The sequence below is a fragment of the Mesoplodon mirus genome (assembly GCF_964341445.2).
Source record: "Mesoplodon mirus genome assembly, chromosome: 6".
NCBI classification, from domain to species: Eukaryota; Metazoa; Chordata; class Mammalia; order Artiodactyla; family Ziphiidae; genus Mesoplodon; species Mesoplodon mirus.
Genome location: NC_138982.1, coordinates 23,239,903 through 23,266,130, shown reverse-complemented (window position 1 = coordinate 23,266,130; position 26,228 = coordinate 23,239,903). Strand labels below are relative to the sequence as shown.

Here is a 26,228-nt window from a genome sequence, read left to right as displayed (position 1 = left end):
GTATAGGGTTTATTCCCATTGATTTCTCGCATTTGTGAGGCTGTCACAGTCGGCTGGTTTTATCTGTCACGAAATCCTTTGTATCCGTTTTATAAAACACCACCTCTTTCTATAAAAAGTGACTGGAAGAATCCACAATCGTAAAATTGCACGTGCCTGAGCAGAAAACTCCTATCTTGGGATTTTCTCACAGGCGTGCCTAAACCGACCTCTGCTCCTGGGAGGTAAATTGCCAGAGGGAGAAGCCAGGGTCAGCCCACAGGAAACCCTGTTGCAGGATTTCTAATTTCGCCCTTAAACTGATCACTTTTTTAGGAGTTCCCGGGCATTCTCTAGTCCAAAGTCCTGGCCACCAGATTACCAGCTTTTTTTTTTTTTTTTTTACCAATTTGCCATCCCCGCCCCTTCCAGAAGCCCTTTTGGGAAGAACTGCCTTTCGTGACTGCCCTATTCCATACAGTTCTCGGCGCCCCCCCGCCCCCCCCCCCACCGTCTAGGAACGACTTCCCCGCTCCAGCCCAGGAGCCGGGGGTCCCCACACCACTTGAGAGGAAATTCACAGCCCTCGCCCCTTGGCTTGGCGTCCCGGGTGGTGAGGGCACCGGGCTTCCCGGGGTCCCCCGAGCGCTGCTCGCGACCCCCCGAAGGTGTCCAGTGGGCGGGGAGCGCGGGTGGGTGGGACCGGGCCGGTGGGGGAGGGGCGGGGTGGAGGAGGAGGAGGAGTGTGTGCGAGCGTGTGTGGCTGGGGGAAGCCATTGCCTGTTTAATAGTTGCTGTTGCTGCACTTCCGCTTCTCTCCCAGCGAGAGAGAGACACGAGTGGCCAGGCCCAGCCGCAGCCGCAGCAGCAGCCGCGGCGGCGGCACGGAGCAGCCAGACACAAAGAGAGGTACGGGGATCACCCCCGCCGCCAGCCGCCCCCCGGCCGCGCCGCCGGGCCTCGGGGACACTCTTCGCCGCCGGGCACGGGGCCGGGGGGCCGGAGAGGGGCCGGGCTCGCCCGCGGGGGATGGGCAGGGACCCCCGGGCCGCGTGGGGTGCGGGGGCAGCCCGCGTCGGGGGCGGGGGGGCGCCGAGGCTCGAACTGTCAGCGCTGCCCCGGGAGCCCCCCACTGGCCGCCGAGGGGGCCGGGAGCGGGGGAGGGGAGGCGGGGGAGCCCCGTTTTTCCCCGGGGCGGGGGCCCGCGGGGATTAACCCCTCCGGGGCGGACGGGCTCATTGTTATTCCTCCGCCGAGGAGGCCGACTCCCCCCGCCCCCCCACCGGGGGTGCCGATTGGGCGTGTGCTCGGGACCCCCGCCTCGGCCGCGCAACCTCGAGCCGGACGGCCGAGGGGCGGGCGGCGCAGAGGGGCGTCGGGGCGCGGCGGGGGCCTCGGGCCTCGCCGCCTCGCCCCCCCGCTGGCCTCTCCCTTCCCCCACCCGGGCACCCGCTCCCCGTCTCCGTCCCCACCCCCCCTTTCGGCTTCCTCTCCGCCCTCCTCTCTTCCCAACCTCGCCAAACTCCGCTCCCGGCCCCCCGGTCTCCCGCGACCCCCGGAAAGCCGCCGAAAAAACAGCCCGGGGCCGGCCGGCCGGCCGCCGGGACCTTCCCTGCCCGCTCCGGCCGGGCGCCCCGCGCCCCCGCCGGGCCGGTTGCTCCCCTCCCTGCCCCGAGGGGAGCTCCGGGGGGCGAGGGGAGGGGCTGCTCGTGCGCCCCTGACCGTTTTCCCACCGCGTCCCCCACTTGGGGCCAGAGATAAACAAGCAGCGTCCGATTTGCAAAAGCCGTGGTGGGCCTGAAGACTTTGGAAAGCGAGTGGAGGGCGGTGGGCGGCCGGGTGCACCCCGGGCCAAAGCCCTCCTGACAGCGCCCGAGTTCCTTCTGTACACTGGCTGCATGGTTTGTGTGTTTCTGTTTTGTTTCCCTCCCCCTGCAGGGGCTGTTTGCGGGGTGGGGTGGGGGGTTCGCTATGTCGGATGACGATTCGAGGGCCAGCACCAGCTCCTCCTCATCTTCGTCCTCCAACCAGCAAACCGAGAAAGAAACAAACACCCCCAAGAAGAAGGAGAGTAAAGTCAGCATGAGCAAAAACTCCAAACTCCTCTCCACCAGCGCCAAGAGGTACCGTACCCCACCCCCCAACCCCAGCAGGCTTCCTATTTCCCGAACGGACTGCCTCTTGCTGCATTTGGTCTGCCTCCAAGGAGGGTAGCTTAAACGCTCCCCATGGGTTATGTGTTTTTAAAAAGGAGAAAGAGGGCCTTGGAAGCCCTAATGGTTTTTCTCTGTTGCTTCTTCTGTTTTCTCTTTTAATCGTGGTCCACATGCAGCTGTTGTGGCTTGCCTTTCCCATATCTTGCTGCAGTTTGTAAGAATCCGTGTTAGTATTATTAGTGACCCCCAAATCTGATTTTAGATGACTTGTCCTATTATAATCACTAATCTGTGACCCTCCCCAAGGCTGGCATCCCACTTAATTACTAATACCTGCCCGGACAGCTCTATCACAGCGAATTCTATTACCATCTTACTTCCTTCTCACCTGTTGCACATATGATCTGTTTCACAAATTGCATAAGGAATAACTAACTCACATTAGCAGAGTAAAACATGTAATAGGTGGAGATAGATGTTTTCGGATGGAATTTAAAGAGATGTTTCTGATTTAGAGAGTTGAATGTGGATGAATCAATAAACGATGTAAAATGGTTATTTAGGCTATTTTGGGGATTCTTTGTTGTTCTCTTTCAGAACTTCAGTTTACCAAATTTCAGGGGAACTCAAATTTTTTTCATGCTATTTTCTCTTCTCTTAGGCTGTACAGTTGTTTTTTGGTTTTTGTTTTCAAGATGAATTCAAGCAGTGGCTCTTTTTCTTTCTTCTCTTCCTCTTACGTCTTACGTCTCTGGAAGAAGCTACTTTTTACCTTAATCTTTTTTCAGTAGCAGTATCCTCTGATCCCATGACCCTTAAAGTAATCTCTAGCAGATTCCTGGGAACCCTCATACCTTTTCATAAATCCTTCTGCTGTCAGGTGTACAGTCATTAAACTTTAAAGTGGCAAACCAGAAAGATAGTAAGGAATCCAAACGGTAGGTTAGAGAGAGATATCTGTCTTAAAGAATGTAAAATAAAATGGAACATGAGGCTTTAGATCTCTCCACTGAGTAGTGAGCCAGAACTCTCAGAGTTTGAAAGTTTGTCCTGTCATTCTCCCTGACTTGAAATTTGGAAGGTTGGTAAAGTGCTTTGGTGACCTGACCATAGGAGGATGAAGGAATGACTTCAGCTTATTGTAAACAGTGTAGAGGTGTAGAGTTAAGTGGCAAGATGTCTTGGCAAGATTGTTCTCATTTTCAGAGGGCTAGTTTGATTGCGTCTCAGCTTCCCAGGAGTCCTGACTGGCTCTCCTTGATTAGCCCTGTGCTGGTTCTCCCCCAGAATTTTGGCTTCTACCCTGCCCACTTTGGATGGGCCTTTCCTTAGTCACCCCCCGCCCCCTTGCCCCAGCTTCTGGGCTCCTCTTCCAAGCTGAGGCAGCTTTTGGCCTGACCTAAAGGTAGAATATGTGCTTTAGGTCATTAGTATTTTCATATTTTGCTGCATATCCCTGGTGTACATGAATATATTTGGGGATAAAGGCACAGGCATCAAATATAAAACAGTCTGCTTTGTGTCAGCAAATTACAGAGGGGATTTTTTTCATTAGACACAATTTGTCCATATATGCTAAGGAGGTTAAAAACTCATTTGGAAATGCTTGAGAAAGAGATGGTAGATGTAAAACAAACGAAAGGTGGGAAGCTACCAACGGTACTTTTATTTATAAAGTTAACATCAGCTTTAGCTCCCTGGGAATCTTGCTGAGAGAGTGGCTGTTAGTGCAAAGCAGAGCTGTGGTTAATGGTAAAGGTAAAAAAGTGGAGAGGGACAGTGTATCCAGGAAAGAATAAGGGGAAAAGTGATGGTAGTGGGACCCTATAGATGCTGCTCTGGGAAATGGGTTGGTTTGGAAGGTAGGTGTTGCCCATAGAATTGGAAGAGGCACACACACCAGGAGATAGAATGAAAGAGAAACCTGAACTGGCAGACGGAAGGTTACTTAACTGCATGTTCGAAACGGCATGTTGGTTTTGAGTCCACGCGTAAAGGAAAAGCCCCCATCAAGGGTGGTCTGGACAAGAATGACTCTGGAACGTATGTGTGGGTTACTCTTATGAATCTTTTACCAGTACTCTAGAAATGGTGCGGGTGTTGGTTGTAGAGATGAAGTGGACAAAGCTGTCTGGCATTATACTTTTTAGGTGTTAAAGAAGCAGCTACCTTTTCAGTGAATATTTTATAGGGAGAGGTTGGGTTGACAAGGAGAAGTGAAGTCAATGTGTGTTTTTATAAGTTGTGCTCAGGGGGAGGTTATTTTGGCCCCTGTACATAGGTCTTAACATATACAGTCATTCTAGTAGATGCAGGTAAAGAATCAGGAAGCCAGGGTTCCAAACTTTTAGTCTGACATGCAATAATGAGTCAAACAGCAGGGATGCCAAGGTCTCTGAACTGAAATAATTGATAGCAATAGAATTGAGCAGGACACAGCTAAGTAGGTATCAGAGATAGTAGTGAGCAAAGCCCTTTCTCAAGTTCACCAGAATTTGTAGGGGACAGGAAATGTCCTTCAATAGGAAAGTTGAAAGAACTTCCCTAATCAGCACCCCAATCAGAAGTAAATTTCTCTTTACTTATAAATGGAAAGAACAGTGTCTTCTAAAGACACTTTTAAAACAGTGTCTTCTAAAATATTCCCCATTGCATCTAGCCAGCCTGTCTTTCTACCTTCAGAAAACCTCTGGGAAGAGAAAAGCATCCATTGCGATTGTGTATGTGTGTGTGTGTGTGTGTGCTAGTTTTTTACTACTGTGCTGCCTCGGTGAGATTTTTAAGTTGTAACGTAGCCCTTTAGGGCTTTATATGATAGGAGCAGGAAAGGTTATAAAAATAGAAGGCACTGTTTATAAGGTGGAGGAGGCTTAAAGGCCTCAAACTTTGTCGTAGGAATTGATGCTCGAAGCGCCTAGGTAAGCTGAAGACAAAGGCCATGGCTCGGTGTGAACTGCCGGGTGGCGTCGGCCTAGGGGTGGGGGATGGGCTCTTTGTGGAGTCGCGGGCCGCTGCGGAGATGGGAAACTGGGTGGGGGTCCCGGGCTCTGAGCCGGTGTGGGGTGCAGGCCCAAGAGAAGTGAGAGGGTGTCCGGGCTAGAGCAGGGCCGGGCAGGTGAGCCGAGAGGGCGGGTGGTGCACCTGTGCGGGCCGCGGGCCGGGGTGTCCGGGAGGCAGGCGGCGGTTGAGCTGTGGGATCCCCAACCTGGCCCGAGGCTCTGTCCGCTGCCGGCGTGCTTGCGGGCAGGGGGGCGGGGCCGCCGGCGGGGGCGGGGCGGCCCACCGGGGTCCGCCGTGCGGCTCGCGCCGCCCCCAGCCCGACGGCTGCGGCTGGTCATCCAGCGCCCGCGGGGCCTCGCCGGCAGCGGCCATGTTGGCTTCGTCCCCGGGGACGCGGGCGGCCTGGGGGGGGCGCTCTGGGGGGAGGGGGAAGCACCCGAGGTGCCCGGCGGCCTGGGAGGGTGCTCTGCGGGGGGGGAGCACCCGAGGTGCCCGTGCCCGGTTGCCTGGGGGGGGCGCTCTGCGGGGGGGGCAGCGGAACCACCCGAGGTGCGGGACGGCCTGGGCGGGGCACTCTGCGGGGTGGGAGCACCCGAAGTGCCCGGCGGCCCGGGGTGGGGGGTGCTCTGTGGGGGGAGGGAACCCGAGGTCCTGGGTGGGGGGGGCGACCGCGGGCTCCAGGGTGGTGGTGGGGACGTGCTCTCTCGCCCCCCCCCCCACATTGTGATACAATTCCGGAAACTAGGTGCGAGTGAGGAGCTTCAAAACGATTTCCTAAGTGGAAATTGGTGGGAAATAGCCCTGTCGTAGTGCGTGAGGCGGGATTCGAACCCGGGGCGGTGGAGGGCCGGGGCTCCCGCCCGGGTGGGGCCGATTCTTTCCTCGCGGGGTGCAGGTCCTGCTCCCCGGCAGCTCGGTCCGCGGCGGCGGGGGGAGGGGGTTGTCTGCCCTGCGGGGCGGCCGCACACCCCTGATTCTTTCTCCCCCCCTCGCTTCCTGTCTCCAGGATTCAGAAGGAGCTGGCGGACATCACTTTAGACCCTCCACCCAACTGCAGGTGAGCTCCCTTTACATTTTTTTTCTTTTTTTCTGTTTAAACTTTTAGGTTTTTTCTTCTTGTCATTATAAACTTTTGCTTCTGTTCTTTGGTTAATGCTTGTTTGGGTGCTGACATCAAGTTAACAGCTGAAATTGAATAACCTGAGTATAACGGAAGTGGTGGATTTATTTGGAGTGGACCCTTGTACGTATGTGTAAAGTGAATTCAAAGATGTATGATCGCCTGGTCAGGGATCTTTGATAGGTCATTAAGGATGATGTAAAACCTTTTAGATGCTTAGATACATTTTAGTTTAGAAAATTGCTTTGCTGTCTTAATCTGTTATTCATGCCCTCTACTAAGCTGATAGAGCATAGAGTTAAATCAAGCACTGGACCCTCAAACTTCTATAAATTTTGTTGGACTTTGGGCAGACCTATTCAGGATATAATTTGTGGCTTTGATAAAAAGGTTTTGCCTTAAATTATTGTATAGATTTAAACTCTTCCATGGAGATATTTTTCCTCGAAATTGCTTTACTCAGACTGTATACATAATGTGTGTTTCGGTTTCAAAACAATTTGATACCAGCTTTTGAAGGATTTGGTGATGACTTGATTTTATTTAAAATAGCCATTTGGTTACTATTGAGTGAAGGTGGAAGACTTCATGATTTTACTAAATCAACAGTGAAGTGAGGAAGGACTTATATTACAACAGAGCCATTTGAGAGAGATTAATTGTTCCATTCTATTACTCCCATAGTTTAAAAATTAAGTATAACAGTTAATCTAATTCTCAGTTCTCAGGATTGTTATTGGAATGGGATGTGAGGTTTCAGAAGTGTCCTAAACTTGTAGAGGTACAGGAAGAATTTGTTACCAACAAGAAAATATTAAGTGGCTTTACACAGAATTTAAAGGGAGCCTGTGGAAATATTCAGGAATATTGAAAAGCGAAATGAAATATTTTGCTTATGAATACTGAACTTTCTAAACTATGGTTAATGGAGTAAATGGAAGCTTTAATACTGCCATTTTGGTAACATGTTCTTAATGTTGGTCAGGTGTGGGATGTTCTTTAGTAAAATTTTGTCCCTCTTTTGTAAGGAAAGTAAGTCATTTTGAGTTTGAAATGCTCTTAAACTATAGTTTGTAACCAGTTAATCGTTCTGGAGGATTTCTCTCATGGCTGTTAAGAATCTTTTCAGACTGTTGTCCTGAACAGTGGAGAAATGGGTCAGGCTTAGGGCTGGGATGGTTTCGTTTTTCATTTTAGTGGCATCGTTGTTCCAATGGAGGCCTGGAGCTTCCCTTGGTTGGTTGTGTTGAATCCGTGGGCTTTCCCCGTGGTAGATGTGCGCTGTGTACTTATTGCCCCTGTCTGGTATGCCGTCTCTTCCATGTGTCTCTTGTGAGTTCAGACAGCTTTAGCTGGTCAAGTTATCAAGTTTTTAAAGCATGGTTTCAAAACTTATAACATGTATCAAGGTATAAATGGCTTTCTTGTAAGTGCAATGAAATTTAAAATTGTAAACAATTTGAAGGTTTTCATGGAATTAGTCACTTTTAAAAATATCGGATAAGTACTTTTATTTCATACCATTTCAGCTGAGTTCACATGTGAGAGATTTGTGCTGCTGAACATGTAGGACTTCTCATCCTTGGAAAGGTCTCCTAATTACCCCTTCAGGGTGACACCTCTGACCATCACATGTGGGTCAGGGGAAGCACCAGACTGGATGGATATTGGGTGGGGGGGTGGGGAGGAGACAAACCTCTACATACTAAAAACATTTTGAAAAAATATCTCTGATTTCAGAGAGAACACCAGGCATTTTTGTTTTGCGAGAGAAACGTGTGTTATGTAGACTTTTAAGAGTAAAAACGGCTTTATTTTCTGAAGACATTCTTCAGTAGGGCTGCTTAAGCAATATGAACTGCAATTTCTACTTTTGGTTGGCTTACTAGTGTTACTGACAGAATGTTTTGCAGTAACCCCGATATTCAGCTAACTTAGATGAGTTTGGTTTTATGTTTTGTGTTGGTACCTTATAGGATAGAATTATTTACTGTTTTAATGTACATTGTTTCAGATGGAAATGGATAATTTGCGGATACTTTTTGAAGTTAGCTTCCAATTAAAATGTGTGAATTAAGTGATCTATTGAATGTATGCATTTTTTAATACTTAATGTTATTCCACATGAAAGCTTGGTTCTTATGAAGTTGTAATTTCACCAATTGTAAATTATATTTTGAATGAGTTAAATAATTAGCTTTCAATTAACGTGTTTTATACACTAAGCTTTTGTAGAACTGCCTTTCTTCAGTCAGTATTCACTGTGTGGTTTTAAATTTAAACACATTACTTTATTACAATACAGCAGTGGACACATAGGAACCTCTCAATAAACCATTGATTGTTGCGAATCAGTGGGAGAGTGCCTTCTTCTGAAGGTGTACTGGATGTGGTCAGTAATTTTAGCACTTGGCAAAAATATTTGAATTCGAAGTTACTGAACTTCAAAACTTGTGTGAAATGCAATTTCTAAAAAAGTTATAATGTGTGAGCACATCAAGTTTAATCCTCAGTGTTTTATATTATGTCGAGTAGATTTTTTTAGAACAAAATGTGGAATATATTCAATGACGAGGTCAGAAGTATTCTAAGTGAATTTTAAAAGTTGCTGTATATTACCATTTAAGTCACATTTCTTGGTATCTCTGGACTGTTTGGTTATATTTATATGTACAGATGTAATAGTCTCTCAACTCATGTACCATGCTTTTGGTTGTTAGGCTTTTTTCCCTGCATTTTGACTCTTAATCATTTAGGAAAAAATGCTGTCTTAATTACTGTAATGATTTCCTACAGCATTGGATTGTAAAATTATGCCTTTTAGATAGCTGGTGAACTCTGGGCCACTACAGCCAGTTTTGTAGCTATTATTTATAGCCTGGGGCTCAAGCTTTGCTTAATTGACTAGTTATAGCTATGTAACTAACCTGTAGCCATAAATGTCTGTAGGCAGTATGTCTGCACATAATAAATGACACATTTTGCCCAAGTCCTTTAAACTTCAGATTTCACTTAATATTGGAATTATGAGTAAGTGCTCACTTAGTGCCTCAAAACCTAAATATTAAGATTGGGAGGGGGTTCTATTTAGGACAAAGTGTCTTCAAGAAGTCATTAAACACTTCAAGCATGGTGGAGAATAATAAAAGTAAGATTTCCTTTTATATGACTTTATTACACTTTGACCATTATTTTTCTGTTTCTTAAATATATAAACCTAACTAAGTCAATGCTTTTTATTTTGGGGGGGAGAACTAGAATGTAATCAGATATAGTTGGTTTTAAAGTTTTACAGCTAAATTGCCCATTTTTGAAGATGATGTAAAGGCTCACATGAAGAGCATTAAAAAAAAAATGTCAAGCAGTTGTCTAAGAAGCTTTTTCTCAACCTTCTTTTCCTCGTTTACTAAAAGGGCTGAATACCTGGCTGGCCTACCTCATAGCATTGTAAAGTTCAAATGAGATTAGAGTTTTCTGACTGTGTTAGATGGTGACATTGTTGAAACTGCCCATTTAGCTCCTTTTAATAGCTCATCTTTTTTCCTAACATTGCCTTTTATTGCTTGTATTTTAAATACAATTTTAGGCCATTACACAATTATGATATAAGAATGTGTGTTTTTGAAAAGCTGAAATACAGAAGTTGTGGAGTAAAAAGTGGAAGGGTCCCCCTCATGACCTTCTGATCCTGCCCCTTGCACAGAGATGCTCCAAGTTAGCACAGATCGTTTCTGTGAATTTACATTGTCGTATTTTGTGGTTTTATAAAATCTCCTGGCATTTGGTGGTAATAATCATGAGATGTCAGTTTAGAAATCCCAGGCTGCTAACCTGGGAGTGAAAAGAGATGATCCTTTTCTCACAACAGTAAAGGCTTATGCATCTTGTCCAAGTTTAGCATGTTTTGTATGCTTGTTTGGGTTTAAGAAGTGGGTTCAGCAGAAGTCGTCCTGTACAAAACCCTGTATCATCTTACCTGCTAAAAAATATCCTTCCTTTTATGTATCTTTCATTCATCTGCTAATGCCTTAAGGATATCAGTGTGACTTCCAACACCTGAATGATGTTTAGTATCATCATAATTGTCATTTGGAGAGTTACTACAACAGTGTGCTTCCCTTTGTGTGCAAAAGGTACTGTGGAAAAATAGTGAGAACTGGGAGACTGGAGTGTCAACAGATCAAAGTGGCACCCAAAGCAGGGTCAGGTTCCTGAAATTAGATCATCACCTGGGGCCCGAGTGGGTAGGAAGGAAGGAAATCTGTCTAAATTAAGTGAATTGTTTCCTAAATGAGTAGGAACTCTTGTGGCTGTTGTGCTTTACCAAATGACCACGTGTGTGGATTGTAAAACTGTACTGCTGCTGTGTCTCATAAAGTGAAAAAGAATTACCGTAGGGGGAGTTCCTTGGCGGTCCAGTGGTTCGGACTCCGTGCTTCCACCGCAGGGGACTGGGTTGCATCCCTGGTCGGGGAGCTAAGGTCCCGCATGCTGAGAGGCGCGGCCAAAAAAAAAAGAATTACTGTATGACCCAGCATTCTACTCCTAGGTGTAGTCCCAAAAGGATTGAAAACAGGGACTCAAACAAATATTGAGTCAGTGTTCCTAGCTTCTCATAGTAGCCAAAAAGTGGAAACAACCAAGTCAACCAAGTGTCCGTCGACAGATGAGTGGATAAGCAAAATGTGGTCTATACACACGATGCAACATTATTCAGCCATTTAAAAGAATGATTTTTTTTTTTTGGCTGCGCAGCATGGCAGACAGGATCTTGGTTCCCTGACCAGGTATTAGACCCACACCTCCTGCAGTGGAAGCGCGGAGTCTTAACCACGGGACCACCAGGGGAAGTCCCGTGGAATGAAGTTCTGATACATGCTATACCATGCATGAACTTGAAAATACTACACTGAGGAAAATAAGCTAGACAAAAGGACAAATATTGTAGGACTCCACTTACATGAAATACTTAGAATAGGCAAATTCATAGTGACAGAAAGATGAGCGGTTTCCAGAGGCGGGGGGGAGGGGAGAATGGGTAGTTATTTCTTAATGGGGACAGAGTTTCTGTTTGGGGTGATGAAAATTTTGCAAACAGATAGTGATGATCATTGCACAACGTTGTCAGTGTAATTAATGGCACTGAATTTTACACTCTCAAATGGTTAAAAATGGCAAATTTTATATATTTTTACCATTCCAAAAAAGTAAAAAAAAAAAAATAAGACTATACGTTAAAATGTTATCGGTATTTTGAGGGAAAATTGCTTATAGTTTACGAGGCAACACTTCAGTTTTTTGGGATTCGTGTACAGGATACTAACGTTAGGTTCCTGTCACAGACCATGAGTGCCTGTCGCATGTGAAAAGTCACTGCCTTCAAGGAGTTCATTGTCTAGTAAGCATGGTGAGAAGTGCCTGTACAGATTTTGGATCGTACTTGGAAATGCGAAAGTTACTTGGAAAGTGTTAGTAAATGCATATAACGTATTTTAAAGGTTCAGAGGAGTGACATGTTACTCTGACCCAGGTGCGGGGTGTGTGTCTGGAGCAGGGGAGGAGACCCGCGCGAGCAGAGGAAAGGCACGAGGATGCTGCTGGGTGGCAGGGAGTCAACCTGCGCCAAGGACGGGGACGGGAAAGAGTGGGAGAACCAGCGGATAAGACATGCGTCCTCCGTGTCACCAGGGGGCCTTGAATGTGCTTTACTGATACTGGAGAATAGCTGCCACCCTTTTGAGCTGGAAGTGTAATCCAGTTAGAGCTGAGCATCTGGACAGAGACAGCAAGGGCTGCGTGGAGCTCCTGCTGCAGTAGTAGCTCCTGCTGGGCCTGGGTTGGGGACAGGTGGTGGCCAGCAAGGTGGAGAGGGGAGCGAGGTGGACAGCAGTAGAATCAGAGAACTTGGCCACTGATTTAAATGTGGAGGACGTGAAAGGAGTCAGGGGTCTTTGGGTGTCGGGGAAGATGGCGGTGCCATTAGCAGACGTAGACGAGGTGTAATAACGTGCTTTGTTGATCACGTACAACGCTTAGCATGTTGCTGCTCCTCAGTAGGCCCTCGGTACATATTTGCGTTTCAGTTATACATTTGAGCTTATTATGAATCCGTCATTGAACTCACAGATCTACCTAGCCTACTTTTAGATTAGACAAATTAAATAGATTATAAACTCCCTAAAAGGCACGAACCATGATTTCTGTCTTTGATTCTGATCCTACCTGTTTTTTCCCCCAACTTTTTAAATTTGAAAAATTCCAAACCACAGAAGAGTTGAAAGAATACTTCAGGGAACAGCAGCCTTCACCCTGATACATCAGCCGTTCACGTTTCACCTTGTTTGCTTTGCCTCGGTCCCATCTCCATATATTTATTGTTGCGGAACCATTTGAAAGTGAGGTGCAGGCATCGTGACGCTCGTGTGTTTAGGTTTCCATGCGTTGAATCTGAGGTGGGCTGGCTGGGGGCTGAGGCTGGAACCGGCCTTGAGTGTCTACATTAGATTTGAAAGTGGGTGATAAAGTACACCCTGTCGCCCAGGGAAGAGGAGAATTGAGACTTGTGCTCTGAAGGATGCTGCAGATGAGGGATGGGAAAGCAGAGAGGACCTGGAGAAAAAGACGCAAAGTAGGAGGAGAGCTGTGAGCCCTAGGGAAGGTCAAGGTTACAGTTATGCTTTGTAGACTGAGAGGAAAAAAGTGAAAAGGCCAGAGAGGGAGATGCAGTGTTTTTTGAACACGATTGTAGAGAAGGTAGTAGAATATAGAATTGAGGCTGTAAGAGGAGAGCGTGTATTTTGGAAGGCTGGTGGCCTGAACTTGATGATGGAGGGACAGTTTCTAGAGGACTGGAAGCCTTCGTGGTCCTTGACTGACACTCCAGCTACTTGAAAAGCAACATCTGTCCCCAGTGTTCTTTGGTTTGTTCTTTCCCGGGAGACTTCAAGTTCCTTGAGAGCAGGGGTTATGTCTTTGCATCCCGACATTGTCCGAGAGAGTGGATAAACAGCGATACATATTTGTTAAATTAAAATACAAACACAAAAACCTAATTTGGGTCTGATGATTTAATGGAACGTCCTCATTACCCTCTTCAGAAAATAATGGCAGGAGCCGGGGAAATTGCTGTTGCATTTTACTGCTGACCGTCGCTGGCAGTCTTTCCAAGTTGGCACCCAAGCGCTTTTGGCAATTTTCACCTTCCCGCAATCACAGAGGAGCTCTGGACTGCAGTGTGGTACAAAAGATGGTGCTGTGGGCTAGATTGGGAAGATGTATACAGAAAATGACAGTACCTGTGATTTGCATGCTTTGACTTTTTAGGATTATTGTTTGCCAACAAATGAGCATGGGTTTAGGGGTGCTAAGTAAATTGGGCTTCCCGGAGACGTTCCCCACATCCCAGAGCTGTTCCAGAGTGGGTTATGTCGGAGATGCTGGCACCGCCTGAGACATCTGACACGTTCCCCGTCATCAGTGGAGTGAGACAGGGCTTCATAACGGGCCCATTCTTCTCCAGCCTCTCTTACGCAGTCACGCTCTAACGTGAAGCAAAGGGCCTAGTAGCTGGTGTCAGAATAAGCTTCTACTCCTCCGGGAAGCCTCCTACTCTACAGGCTGAGAAGCTCTTCAGAGCTCCTTGCTGGAGAACCGTAAGCCAGGAACTGCTGTGTGCCGATGGCCCCTTTCTTGAAACATATATGCGAGTGACAGCGAATCGCTTGTAGAGTCCATGCCGCACTACATAGATGACAGACTTGTGGAAGGCCAGAGTGATGTCTCACTCAGTCAGGAAAGTCCTACGAAGCCAACAGTTTTCATATGCCAGACATAACTGAAAGCTGTCACCGGGTTTTGCTCCTTGAAGCAGCATACTGTTCCCTAATACTTGAATTAACAAAGTAGTCAAAAACTGACCTCTGTCTGCTTTCTGAAGAACCTGAACATGACAAAGGGAACCAAAACATGACCAGGCCAGAATAAAGAGACTGTGTTATCCAGCTCTTACATAGCATCAACATTGCATTTGTTGCAGGTGTCACCTCTGATTGTCTATAGTGACCTGTGTCAGTACTAAATTTTAAATAGTAATAGTCACTGAGAGGTCCCAGTAGGGTCGACCGCCGTTGAAATGATGACCGTTACGTGTAAGACCAGGACATTGGGTGTTTGTATCTATTTAACTTGATAGATGGAAAATTGATGTGGGATGGACCCAAAATAAGTTCTATAGAAAAAGACATTGAAGCACATTTTCAAATAGCAATAGATGGAGCAGCTTGGAATGACTTACAGAAAAGTTTTAGAGAGGGTACAGCTCAAGGAGTCAGAATTAGAATCAGGAAGCAGTGCTGTGGAAGAGTGATAGCAGTGTGAGTGAATGAGATCGGATGCATTTCAAATGCAGGCAGCAGACCTCGTTTTATCGCGCTTCACGGGTACCACAGCTTTTACAGATTGAAGATTGTGACAACCCCGCGTTGTCACGTGATGATTAGCATTTTTTAGCAATGAAGTACTGTTTAGGGTGTTTACGTGGCTTTTTTAGACATGATGCTGTTACACACTTAGACTACAGTGTAGTGTAAACACAACTTAATATATGCTCTGGGAAGCCAGACAGTGTGTGTGATTTGCTGTGTTGCGATATTTGCTTTATGGCAGTGGTCTGGATCTGAACCTGCAGTATCTCCAAGGTGTGTCTTTGTGCTAGGCTCTGTGGGTGACTACACAGACCTGGCCTCTGGCTTGTGCAGCTTGGGTTTTAGTAGGCAGTACAGACATTAACCAAGTTAGAGGGTTAGTAAGTACAGGTTGTATTGATTAGTAGGGGAGACATTAACAGTGCGGTGGTAGAGAAAAATTGCGGAAGGGGTTACTTAGAGAAGGCTTAGACAGACATTTAGGCAAAGACCTGAAAGATGAGAAGAAAGGAGATGTCCTTGTGAAAATCAGAACACGTCCTTGGGAAGAACATCCCAGAGGGAAGCACACACACAGGCTGCGGGCTGCGGGAATCACGTGATGCGGGATCTTGTAAACCATTTCATTCTAAGAACAGTGGGAAGCCATTCAAGGTTTGGAAGCAAGGAAGTGACATTATTTAAGTAATGATTTAAAAGTCTTTCCCCACCCTCCTTGCTCTGTGGGAAATAGCTGGGAGGAAGGCACGAGTTGGAGACAAGGTGACCAGAAAGGAAGGTGTGGCTTTATTCCAGGCAGCTGGTGGTGGTAGTTGGGACTAGGGTAGTGGCAGTGGAGGTGGGCTTAGAACCCCTGGACCTGTTGATGGGTTGCATTTGGCAGGTGAGAGAGGACTGAGAATGGCTCCAGGTTTCTGTGGTTTTAGAAACTAGGTAGATGATGGTGATGTTTTACTGGAATAAAGCATATGTGTGTGTGTGTGTGTGTGTGTGTGTGTGTGTGTGTGTATGAAGCAGGAAAGGAAAATGAGGTTTTTTTGGATGTGTTAGGTTTGAGATAGATGCCAGTGACACATCCAAATGAAGGTGTCAAGTAGATGTTAGCTGTAAGTAATTGGAGTTCAGAGAAGTATCGTGAACTCTAGACACATTAAAACTTGAGATAGGTATACACTTGGGGGACGTCAGTATATAGAGGCTCTTGAATGTTTGGGGGACACCTCTAGCTCACCTGGAGAAGAAAGGTGTAGTGAGAAGAGAGCTCAGGATAAAGACTTGGACATCTTTAGTTAGAGGTTGTAGAATCTGAAGGAGAAGCCAGCAAAGAAGGCTGAGAGAAAGGAGGAAAATCAGGAGAACATGGGGTCAGAAAGCTGCGAGTGGAAAGGGTTTTGAGGTAGAGTGATGATCAACTCTGAAGTAATCCTGCTTGAGGTGGAAGAACATGAAGACCAGCAAGTACCCATTGGATTTTATGACTTCACATTGGTTGGTGACCTTCACAAGACAGATCCAACAGAGGGGCTGATTTTTGAGAAGGAAAAGATGTTTGTGTTACTGTTCCCAACTAGAAGATTTCATTGTGTTCATCAGGGAAGTGATTCAGTATTGCCAGATTTTTTACACTAGTATAGAATTTCTTAACATTGTGTATATTATTTCTCTTGGAGGCGGGGGTCTGTCATTTTCAGTGAATTCTCAAAGGATTGGAGGGGGGTTCCTTTTCTCTCCCCCCACCAGAAAAAGTTCTGCTTTACTGGATTCAAGGCTTTTGTGATCTTTACGGCTAACATTGTGGTATGGATACCATATGTAAATAGTGCAGGATTCCTATATTATATCTTAATGAATCCATTTTGCTGGACCTAATTTGAAAATACTAGGCAGTGGATAAATTGGAAAATCAGTGAATTGCTGCCATCCTTAAGCGTTTTTACATACTCTGATTTGCATCAATATTTTGTGCTCTTCACACTTGTGAATGCACTAGAATGAGGGGGTATACGTGTTTACTTTTTTAAAAAATTAATTATTTATTTTTGGCTGCATTGGGTCTTTGTTGCTGCGCGTGGACTTTCTCTAGCTGCGGCGAGCAGGGGCTACTCTTCCTTGTGGTGCGTGGGCTTCTCATTCCGGTGGCTTCTCTTGCTGTGGAGCAGGGCTCTAGGTGCATGGGCTTCAGTAGTTGTGGCACGTGGGCTCAGCAGTTGTGGCTCACGGGCTCTAGAGCGCAGGCTCAGTAGTTGTGGTGCACGGGCTTAGTTGCTCCGCGGCATGTGGGATCTTCCCGGGCCAGGGCTCAAACCCGTGTCCCCTGCAAGTGGCACATGGATTCTTAACCACTGCGCCACCAGGGAAGCCCTACGTGTTTACTTTTAACACAGCATAAGTTATTCATCATAGTCAGTATTTTTTCATCCTTTTCAGATTGACTGTTATGTTAATGTTTTGGTACATTAACCAAAATTGGATAATTCCAGGTACATTCAATGTACCTGGAACTCTTAAAGCATCATGTAAGCATCATCTTTCCAGTCATCTACCTGTCACGTTTTATTGATTTGTTTCAGATTATCCCAGGCACTCTGGGTCCTGTGTAACTTGATAATTGATATCCCCTTTTCAGAGATTGGTTCTCAAGGCACGTAATTGTAAATGACACACAGGCAGCCAGGGGACGTCAGGACACCTAGAGTAATTGCTGAATGTGCTTAATAGTTTCATATGAGAGAATGTCCCACAGTGCAAATGTTTATCTTAGCCCTTCCCATCAGCGCAGTGTGTTTAAATAGCAGCTGTGTAGAGCAGTCCCGATGCCAGATTCCCGTTCAGGTTTGGGGGTGAGGTTGGGGGAAGCGCTGCACAAGCACCCTGAGTGACCTGCTTGCTGTCTTTGTAGTCACATCACAGAAGTTGTCAGTCGAAGCACTACATTTTAGCATCACAAATACGTTACACTTCATTGACATTAGCTGTGTTCAAAGGTGGGTCCTTTGGGTTATGAATGATACCTTTCACATCTTAAGACAATTAGAGGTTGTTTTCTAGTATGCCCTTATAGCAGATAAGTATTTGGAGGAGAAATTATTCATGATCTCGCCTATTCAAATAACTTGGACAAATTTATGAGTTAAAATTGACGACACAGAGGAATCCGTTTTTATTTTTATGACGTGAAGCTTCAGACTTCAGTCCTGTTGCTGGGTCCACCTGGTGAGATGCGGGCAGCCAGTAAATGGTGTCATTTGGGTGAGTCGGTGACTCAGGCTGTCTGGAAGTGAGAGCGGAGGTCTGGGCATGTTGACCGTAGAATTTAGAAATTTTCGGGATTGGGAGACATTCTGCTAGTTCAGAGTATTCGCTGGAATCACAAAAGCATTAGGTAGTGCCAGAGAAAAGCAAACGGTACCTTGTGGGGCTGCAAGTGTTTTGGCTGCATGGCGCTTTGCTCCCCACATAACTTAAATAACTTAAATTTCTCCGACCACCACTCATAACCCTTCCTCCTTTATGGGAATACATCTCAGTTTTTTAAGGAAATTTATTGGAATTGGCTTTGTAAAATTTTATTTCTTAGCAGACTTTGCTAGAACACATTTATCCTAAAGAAAAGGAGATCGTTGAAATTGGTGTACATCAAAGACTGAAAGAAAACACTTGTTTTACAACAAGCACCCAGGAGGATTTTTATATATAAACATGAAAGATAACTTTCCCCTAACCTAAGTAAATAGTTAAGTAAATGTATGTTAAGTATTTATAGTAATGTGTGAGCAGAGACTGGGAGTAAAGATAGCAATGCCTTCTGTTACTTAATAGTATATGGTACTGCTTTGGCCTTGGTCCTTTTTCTGAATAACTTTAGGAAAGTCCTCAATGCATAGCTTTATTCTTCAGATTGGCAGCCCCCCCCCCCCCCGCCCAGAAAGTGCTGCTTCTTTGTAGCTCAGAATACTGAGATGTTTCCACATCGAAAATGTATTTATTACATAGTAGACATTGCCAAGTGATATGGACCAGTCCTAGACTAAACCACATGTTAAGGACGCAATTCTCGTTAGAACCAACATTTGAAATTGGTTTTCATTCTGTCCGGCCACACTGCTGGATTCTGTGTAGATGTAAGGATTTCTTCTACTGTATTTGACTGTAACATTTTGCATTTAGATATATTGGGAGGAAATTCTGTACTGTAGTACCTGCAAGTTAAAACACATGACTATGAAAAAAAACCTGAAAAGCTATTAAGGTCTTGGAGCCCAAATTAATTGTTATGATGGAAATTTTGTAGCTTGGAGGATTGGATGCTCCCTCTCTCTGTTTCTGTGTCCTGTTTACTGTGAGATGAGTGCATTTTCATCCACAGATGACTGGTGCTGTGTTTGTCTTTTTCTTTTTCCAGGGCTATTCTTGAAACCTTTCTACATTTAGAGGTTTGTGACAGTCCAACTCTCATTGCTTTCCAAAGGTTTATTAAACTTCCCAGCCTGGTAGTAAGGCCCTCCAGTTCTGAAGCTTCTCTGAGATCCGACAAGCCCCTAGAGAAGTGTGAGGTTTGCTGATGGTAACATTTACTCCTTGTCATTTGACCTGGAAGTGCAGGAGAAGAAATGCTGTCTTGTTGTTGAAAGGGCTAAGTCAAATCTCCGATGCTAATGACATTGCTGCATGCTTAATTTGCGGTTCCCTTCCTGGTTGCAGTCTTTGTCGGTTCACTCCGGCACCTCTGGCCCCTCGGTAGCCTGCTGTGCTGCCTCCCCTCCTGGTCCCTTCAGAACAGAACAGTTAGTCAGTTGGGTGAAGTTTTCTCGGTCTATTCTGAACATACTCACTCGAGCCAGAAAACACATAGTTTGTGACACTTGACTTTTTGAGGAAGAGATACGATCGTGTGTATCCAGACTATATATGTGAATTGCTGTTGGCCTAAACTTTGAAAGTATGATTCATTCCCCAACAGGTATTTACCAGGCCCAGTAGATGTGTAATTATGTTCCTTGAATGAGTTTTAAAAATAATGTAACATACTGAAAGCACATGATTTGCATCATGAAAATTGTCTGTAGTAATAACAGATTTTCGTTTGTTCCAGTTCAGTCTTATTCCTAGTTTTGCAAGTACATGAGGCTTGGCTTGGTTATCAGTGACTCAGCTGGGGTGGGCAGGGCGTCCTGCCTGCCCCACCTGTGTTCCCCGCCTGCCTGGCTCCCTGTGACCCAGGCTGAGCAGTACAGATCATTGACAGCGCTGCCAGCATCTTGGTCTGTGTCTGCCCCGGCGTGTTCCATGCGTGGCTCTCTGACCTAAGACACGGCTGTGATCAGCCCTCACCGTATTCAGTCGCTCCTCCTAACATTTAGTGGGCATTTCCTGCCGGGCCAGGTACACAAGATAGAGCAGTGGAAAAGCTCTCGTGGAGGTTACATTCATACGGAGGGAGGGACAGTTTTAAAAATGTACAGAACAGTTCTCATCACAAGAAAAAACTTTTTTGTGTTTCCTTGATTTTATGTCTGTGTGAGATGGTGGATGTTCACTCAACTTGTGTGATAGTTATTTCATGACGTGTGGAAGTCAAATCATTATACTGTACACCTTAAACTTATACAGTGCTGTATGCCAATTACATATCAAAGAAACTGGAAGGAAAAAGGTACAAAAAAGTAATTTCAGGTAACAATACTAAGAAATTAAAACAGAGTAATGCCATAGTGAGTGACAGGGCAGGTGGAAGGAAGCCTTGCTGTTGCCACTTGGGGGAGATGGCCCTGAGCGATGACCAGGACCCAGCCATGAGAATGGCATTTTTAGGCCCAAAGACAACAAAATAGAAGACTGGGCGTTACGAGTGAGGGTGAAGAGTAGTAGGAGATGAGGTAGGCAGGGGTCCGATCTTACTGATTTCGGTACAAGGCCATTGGAAGTTTTAAGTAGAGGAGTGATCTACCGCCGTGCTTGGCCTGTGCTCAGACAAAATTTCCAGCTCATAAAAAGAGCGCTTACGGAGATACTCTTTGTAAATATCCTTGGTTTTTGTTTTTTCTGTTTGTTTGGGATTTTTTTCCCCTCATGAACAGATTGACTGACATTTCTTTATATAGCAGTTCTGTTTCATCTGGATGTAATAGATCTATCATACCCATTACATCTAGATGTCTTATATCTATTATATCTAGAAATTTTATAAAAATGAAAGACATGCTACCACAATCTGTGTCTGAACCTGTGAGGGGAAGTATAACTGTACTCAGCTTGCTTGTCCTGACATATTGGTCGGGTGAAAGTGTGAATACTTTGTAATGCCTCGGTAGCCGGTAGCGACAAAAACAGCTCCTTAGTTGTCTCTGTCGCCTGCTTGCCTGGCTTCCAGCTGAAGTGCAGATGGCCTGGGTCTGCTGGTGCGGAAGCCATCAGGAGTTCGGCTTCTACCTCTGCAGAACAGGAACAGCACACGAGAGCTCGGGGAAGCAGTGTGGGACCCTCGGTGGTTGGGGGGCAGCTTGCTGGATCTCCCCCCAGTCCCTGCTTGGTTACCTGTGGTATTTAAAAGATTGATCTCTGCAGCATGAAGCTCCACATCTGTGTGATAGGACTACGTAGCATGCGTTCCAGTTTCCTTGATTCGGTAGATCCTTTTGTGGAGTAATAGTTTTGCCATACTTTTTAGTTATGATAGCTGAAAATTTGGACTAAAAGGGGACCTGTAGGCCAAACACAGGTAATAAGGCTAATAAACAGATAAGTGATATAATCATTCTTAGGTGTGTGTTTGAAACTTCAGTTCCTAAAACTCTTGTTTTGTTTTTTATGCTATAGAAATGACCTGTAAAATGAAATGTAATTCCAGCATATCCTAATAAATGAGGTTTGGAGTTGCACTGATAGGAGATTACATCAGTTCTTATGGAAGGGTACGTTTTCTTACTGAAGGAGTAGTCCTCATGATTTTTTTTCAACTGAGCTAATAAGAAACAGCTAAGAAGAAAGAGGCCTCTAGGAAATTTTTGTTTCACTTATTTACCATTATAGAAAAAATTACACGTATCATTCAAAATGTATACATGTCATTCAAAATTCTTAAGGGGACAAAATTTCAGGGCAGATACAACATGGGTATTCTCTCAGAAGGAAACTAAACCAATAATACGAAATAATCAAAATACACAAAAACTGAAGTAATTTATGTTTGACTTTGAAACGAATTTTGGTAATTATGCTGTAAGATGATATGAATGCGTCCAATATTCTGGTTATTCACTTTATGCAAAATAATGAAGGAATAGTGGGAAGCCTGACAACTGGACAACTCTTTAGACTTACCGTACAAATCTTAGTTTAGCTTCTTTCTGCTTCATATTCTGTGCTGTGCAGACTTTAAAAATAGAATAAAACTTAAATAGCGATTATAGCAGCTGACACTTATGTCATTATGATTGTTACTCCCCTTTTACAGATGAGCAAGGAGAGGCTTAAAGTGGTTATGCAGCTTGCCCAAGGCCACTTAACTGGGGGAGCTGTGTTTACGCCCCAGCCCTTCAAAGCCTGCATGCCTAACCGTCCTGCTCATACAGTAGCCCTGAATGGAACCTTACGTCACGATATCGCCTGTTCAGTTTTTACTGTTTTTACTGCAGAACTGTGTTTAGATTAAAACACAGCTTATTTCACAACTTAGCCACTGACATTGTTGCATCAGGCTGGCCATTTACCCCTCTGTACGTTCTCCAATGTAGGTTTCGTCATCATGGCAGCCCTCTTTTAAAAATCGAAGGACTCCAACTGCCCTTAGAATTAAGTACCCCAATTCTTTATGTGATGTAGAAATCCTTTACAGCCTGATTCCAGTCCACTTGATCCTCATCTTGTTATTTCTCCACCCTCACCCCGCCCGTAACTTAACTATATTCAGCCTACTCCCTGGAGCGTTCTCTCTCCCAATTTCTATCCTTATTATTTTTCAAAGCACAGACGAAGGGGCTTCACCCCACACAGCTCTCTCATCTGTCCCCCACTGGCACTTTATACTTACCTCTTTACAGCATTTATCACACTCAGTTACCATTATTTGTGTTTTCTTTAAAATGCAACTGTTTTATTTCTTGAGCCTAACACCAGGAGATGCCTAAAAAGTTTGAATGATTACTGAAACAAATTATTTGACTAGCAGTAGTTGTATAAATGTTTCTTTAGATGTTAACATCAGTCACTAAGAAATTATAGTCAAGTTGAAGTGATGAAACCAGTCAGTTTTAATCTTTCATTGGTAGAAACAAAACAAAGTTATTTCTGCTACTTCGTGTAAATGTAATGTTTTTCCTTAAGATTTTAAATATAGGTGTAATTTTTAAGAAAATTAAAGCAAATATGCACTATACCCAGTGATTTAAAATTTAGATCAAAATGAGAAAATGAGATCATGCTTTGGATATTTACCAGTGTTAGGTGAAGCACCTGCTGGTAAAGGCATTGAAGTTGCTGCATTACAGATAGATGTAAAGTTACTTTTGCAGTAAAATATTAGAGTAACGGCCACCATCAGAAAAAAAATTTCAAAAGTTTTTTAAAGAAGATGTTGGGGGTAGGAGTTTATTAATTAATTAATTAATTTTTGCTGTGTTGGGTCTTCGTTTCTGTGCGAGGGCTTTCTCTAGTTGTGGCAAGCAGGGGCCACTCTTCATCGCGGTGCGCGGGCCTCTGAAAAGTTTTATTTGACTAAAATGATAAGCGGAGCATTTATTTATGTGTCTCTCTCTGTGTGTATAGCACTGAATTAGATTGTGTGCCGATAGATGCTCTCAACATAAAACGACATGAAACAGGTAGTGAACAAGACACTGTATATTAAGGTTAGTTAGTGACCTAAGATATAACTGTTTGATTTTTTTCTAACCATAGCTCCCTTTCATCTAAACCTTCTGTCCGGTGATCGCAGTGATTGCCAGTTGAGCCCCTATCGCAGCACACCTTCGGGAGAGGGACTAGCCCACCCATAACGGCCTTGCTTTCAGTGCTGAGTGCGGGGGGAAGGGAGAGGAGCAGTTTGCTGGGGGCTGGGAGGTAAAAGCCCTGCAGCGGTGCTGAGGGGCCGTGGAGAGGGAGGCGGGTGGCCTGAGAGGCAGCTGCTCCCTCTTCTCTTCTCTCGGGGTGAACCAGGGGAAGGCAGGATGAACTGGAGGGTTTACAGACAGAGGGAGTCGAATGGAAAGGTGGTCCTTGGGAGGCTCTGAACCGAGAAGGGAAAGGGGTCTAAAGAGAGGTGACCTGTTTCTCTCGAGGTCAGAAATGGGGTCTCGCTTGTTTTTCCCCACAGGCTACATTTACAACCCCACATTTGCTATTTTGTACAAATAAGATACATCTGAAAGAGAAGCAGAGAAAAGCAAAGGAGAAACCGTGGATTGATTGGCTCTGCTGGACCTGGGTTCCTGGGAAGAGGAGCCCCAGAGTGTGCCATTATTTCAGAATTTCTAGAGAAGCCCCAGCGCTGTAAGATTGTGGACATGCTGCACGCTTCCCGTCTCCCCTCTCCTTTTTACTACCTCGATGGCTACACACCTGGAATTGTGGCTCTAGAATAATTTAAAAAACATTTTTGCCAAGAAAATATCTTTGGAAAAAATCATGTATGTATGATTTTTTTTTTCTAAAACTACTTCCTGGCCCTTCAGAACCCTTTGTTTTTTCCCCTTTGCCTTTCTTCCTCCCTCCCTCCTTCCTTCCTTTCTTTCTCTCTCTCCTCCCCCTCCCGTATGTCTTTCTGAGGTATAACTGACATACAACATTATATTAGCTTCATGGGACTTCCCTGGTGGTCCAGTGGTTAAGACTCCAAGCTGCCAATGCAGGGGGCACAGGTTCGATCCCTGGTCGGGGAACTGAGATCCTGCATGCCACACGGCCAAAATATTAAAAAAACCAAAACGTTATATTAGCTTCAGGCATACAGCGTGATGGTTGGATATTTGTTTATGTTTTGAAATGATCACCACAATAAGTCCAGTTAACATTTGTCACTGAACATAGTTATGGAATTTTTTTCTTGTAATGAGAACTTTTGAGATATACTCTATTAGCAGCTCTCAGTATGCAGTAGTGTTAACTGTAGTCGCCATGCTGTGTATTGCATCCCTATGACTTATTTATTTTATTATTGAAAGTTTGTGCTTTCTGACCACCTTCACCCATCTGCTGCATTCCCCAGTCACCGATCTGTTCTTTGCAGCTATGAGCTTGGTTTTGGGGTTTTTGATTCCACATATAAGTGAGATCATATGGTATTTGTCTTTCTCTGTCTGACTTATTTCACTCAGCATACTGCCCTCAGGATCCATTCACATTATTGCAAATGGAAGATTTCATTCTTTTTTATGGCAGAGTAATATTCCACTTGTGTGTGTGTGTGTGTGTGTGTGTGTGTGTGTGTGTGTGTGTGTACACACACACATCCCACATCTTTATTCATTCATCTGTCAGTGGGCACTTGGGTTGTCTCTGTGTCTAGGCTGTTGTGAATAATGCTGCAGTGGCTGTGGAGGTGTAGATATCCTTTCAAATTGGTGTTTTCATTTTCTTTGGATAGTACCCAGAAGTGGAATTCCCAGATAATATGATAGTTCTCTTTTTAGTTTTTGGAGGAACCACCATCCTCACCAGATGTTTTCATTCCCACCAGCAGTGCACAAGGTGGAACCCTCGATTTCTTTGTTTTTTTAAAAATTGAACTATAGTTGATTCACGATATTGTATTAGTTTCAGGTATACAACATAATAATTCAATATTTTTATAAATTATACTTCATTTAAAGTTATTACAAAATAATGCTATGTTCCCTCTGCTGTCAAATATATCCTGTTGCTTATCTGCTTTATACATAGTAGTTTGTATCTCTTAATCCCACACCCTAACTTGCTCTCCCCCATCCCCCCTCCCCTCTGGTAACCACTAGTTTGTTCTCTGTGTCTGTGAGTCTGTTCCTGTTTTGTTAATTCGTTTGTTGTATTTTTTAGATTCCACATGTAAGTGGTAATGTAGAATATTTGTCTTTCCCTGTCTGACTTACTTCACTTAGCGTAATACCCTCTGGTCCATTCACGTTGTGGCAATTGGCAGAATTTCATTCTTTTTTATGGCTGAGTCATAGTCCATGTATATGTGTGTGTGTGTGTGTGTGTGTGTGTGTGTGTGTGTATATATATATATATATATATATATACCATATCTTCTTTATTTTTTCATCTGTTGATGGACACTTCGGTTGCTTCCGTATCTTGGCTATTGTAAATACTGCTGCAGTGAACACTGGGGTGCATGTATATTTTTGAATTGGTGTTTTTGTTTTCTTTGGATGAATACCCAGGAGTGGAAATGGTGGATTACGGGGTAGTTCTATTTTTAGTTTTTTAAGGAACCTCCATACTGTTCTCCATAGTGGCTGCACCCATTTACATTCCCACCAACAGTGTAGGAGGGTTCCCTTTCCTCCACACCCTCTCCAGCATTTGTTATTTGTAGACTTTCTGGTGATGGCCATTCTGACAGGTGTGAGGTGA

General features: G+C 44.8%; 1 protein-coding gene across 1 annotated transcript in view; it reads left to right on the top strand.

The window, feature by feature from the left end:
- The first annotated feature begins 729 nt into the window (after positions 1-729).
- Positions 730-26,228, top strand: part of UBE2E1 (ubiquitin conjugating enzyme E2 E1) — a 78,213-nt gene continuing 52,714 nt past the window's right edge. Inside the window, exons 1-3 of the mRNA XM_082626046.1 lie at positions 730-888; positions 1,918-2,102; positions 6,142-6,192. Coding sequence (XP_082482172.1) covers positions 1,951-2,102; positions 6,142-6,192 — 203 coding nt within the window. The 5' untranslated portion in view covers positions 730-888; positions 1,918-1,950. The remainder of the gene's footprint in view (positions 889-1,917; positions 2,103-6,141; positions 6,193-26,228) is intronic.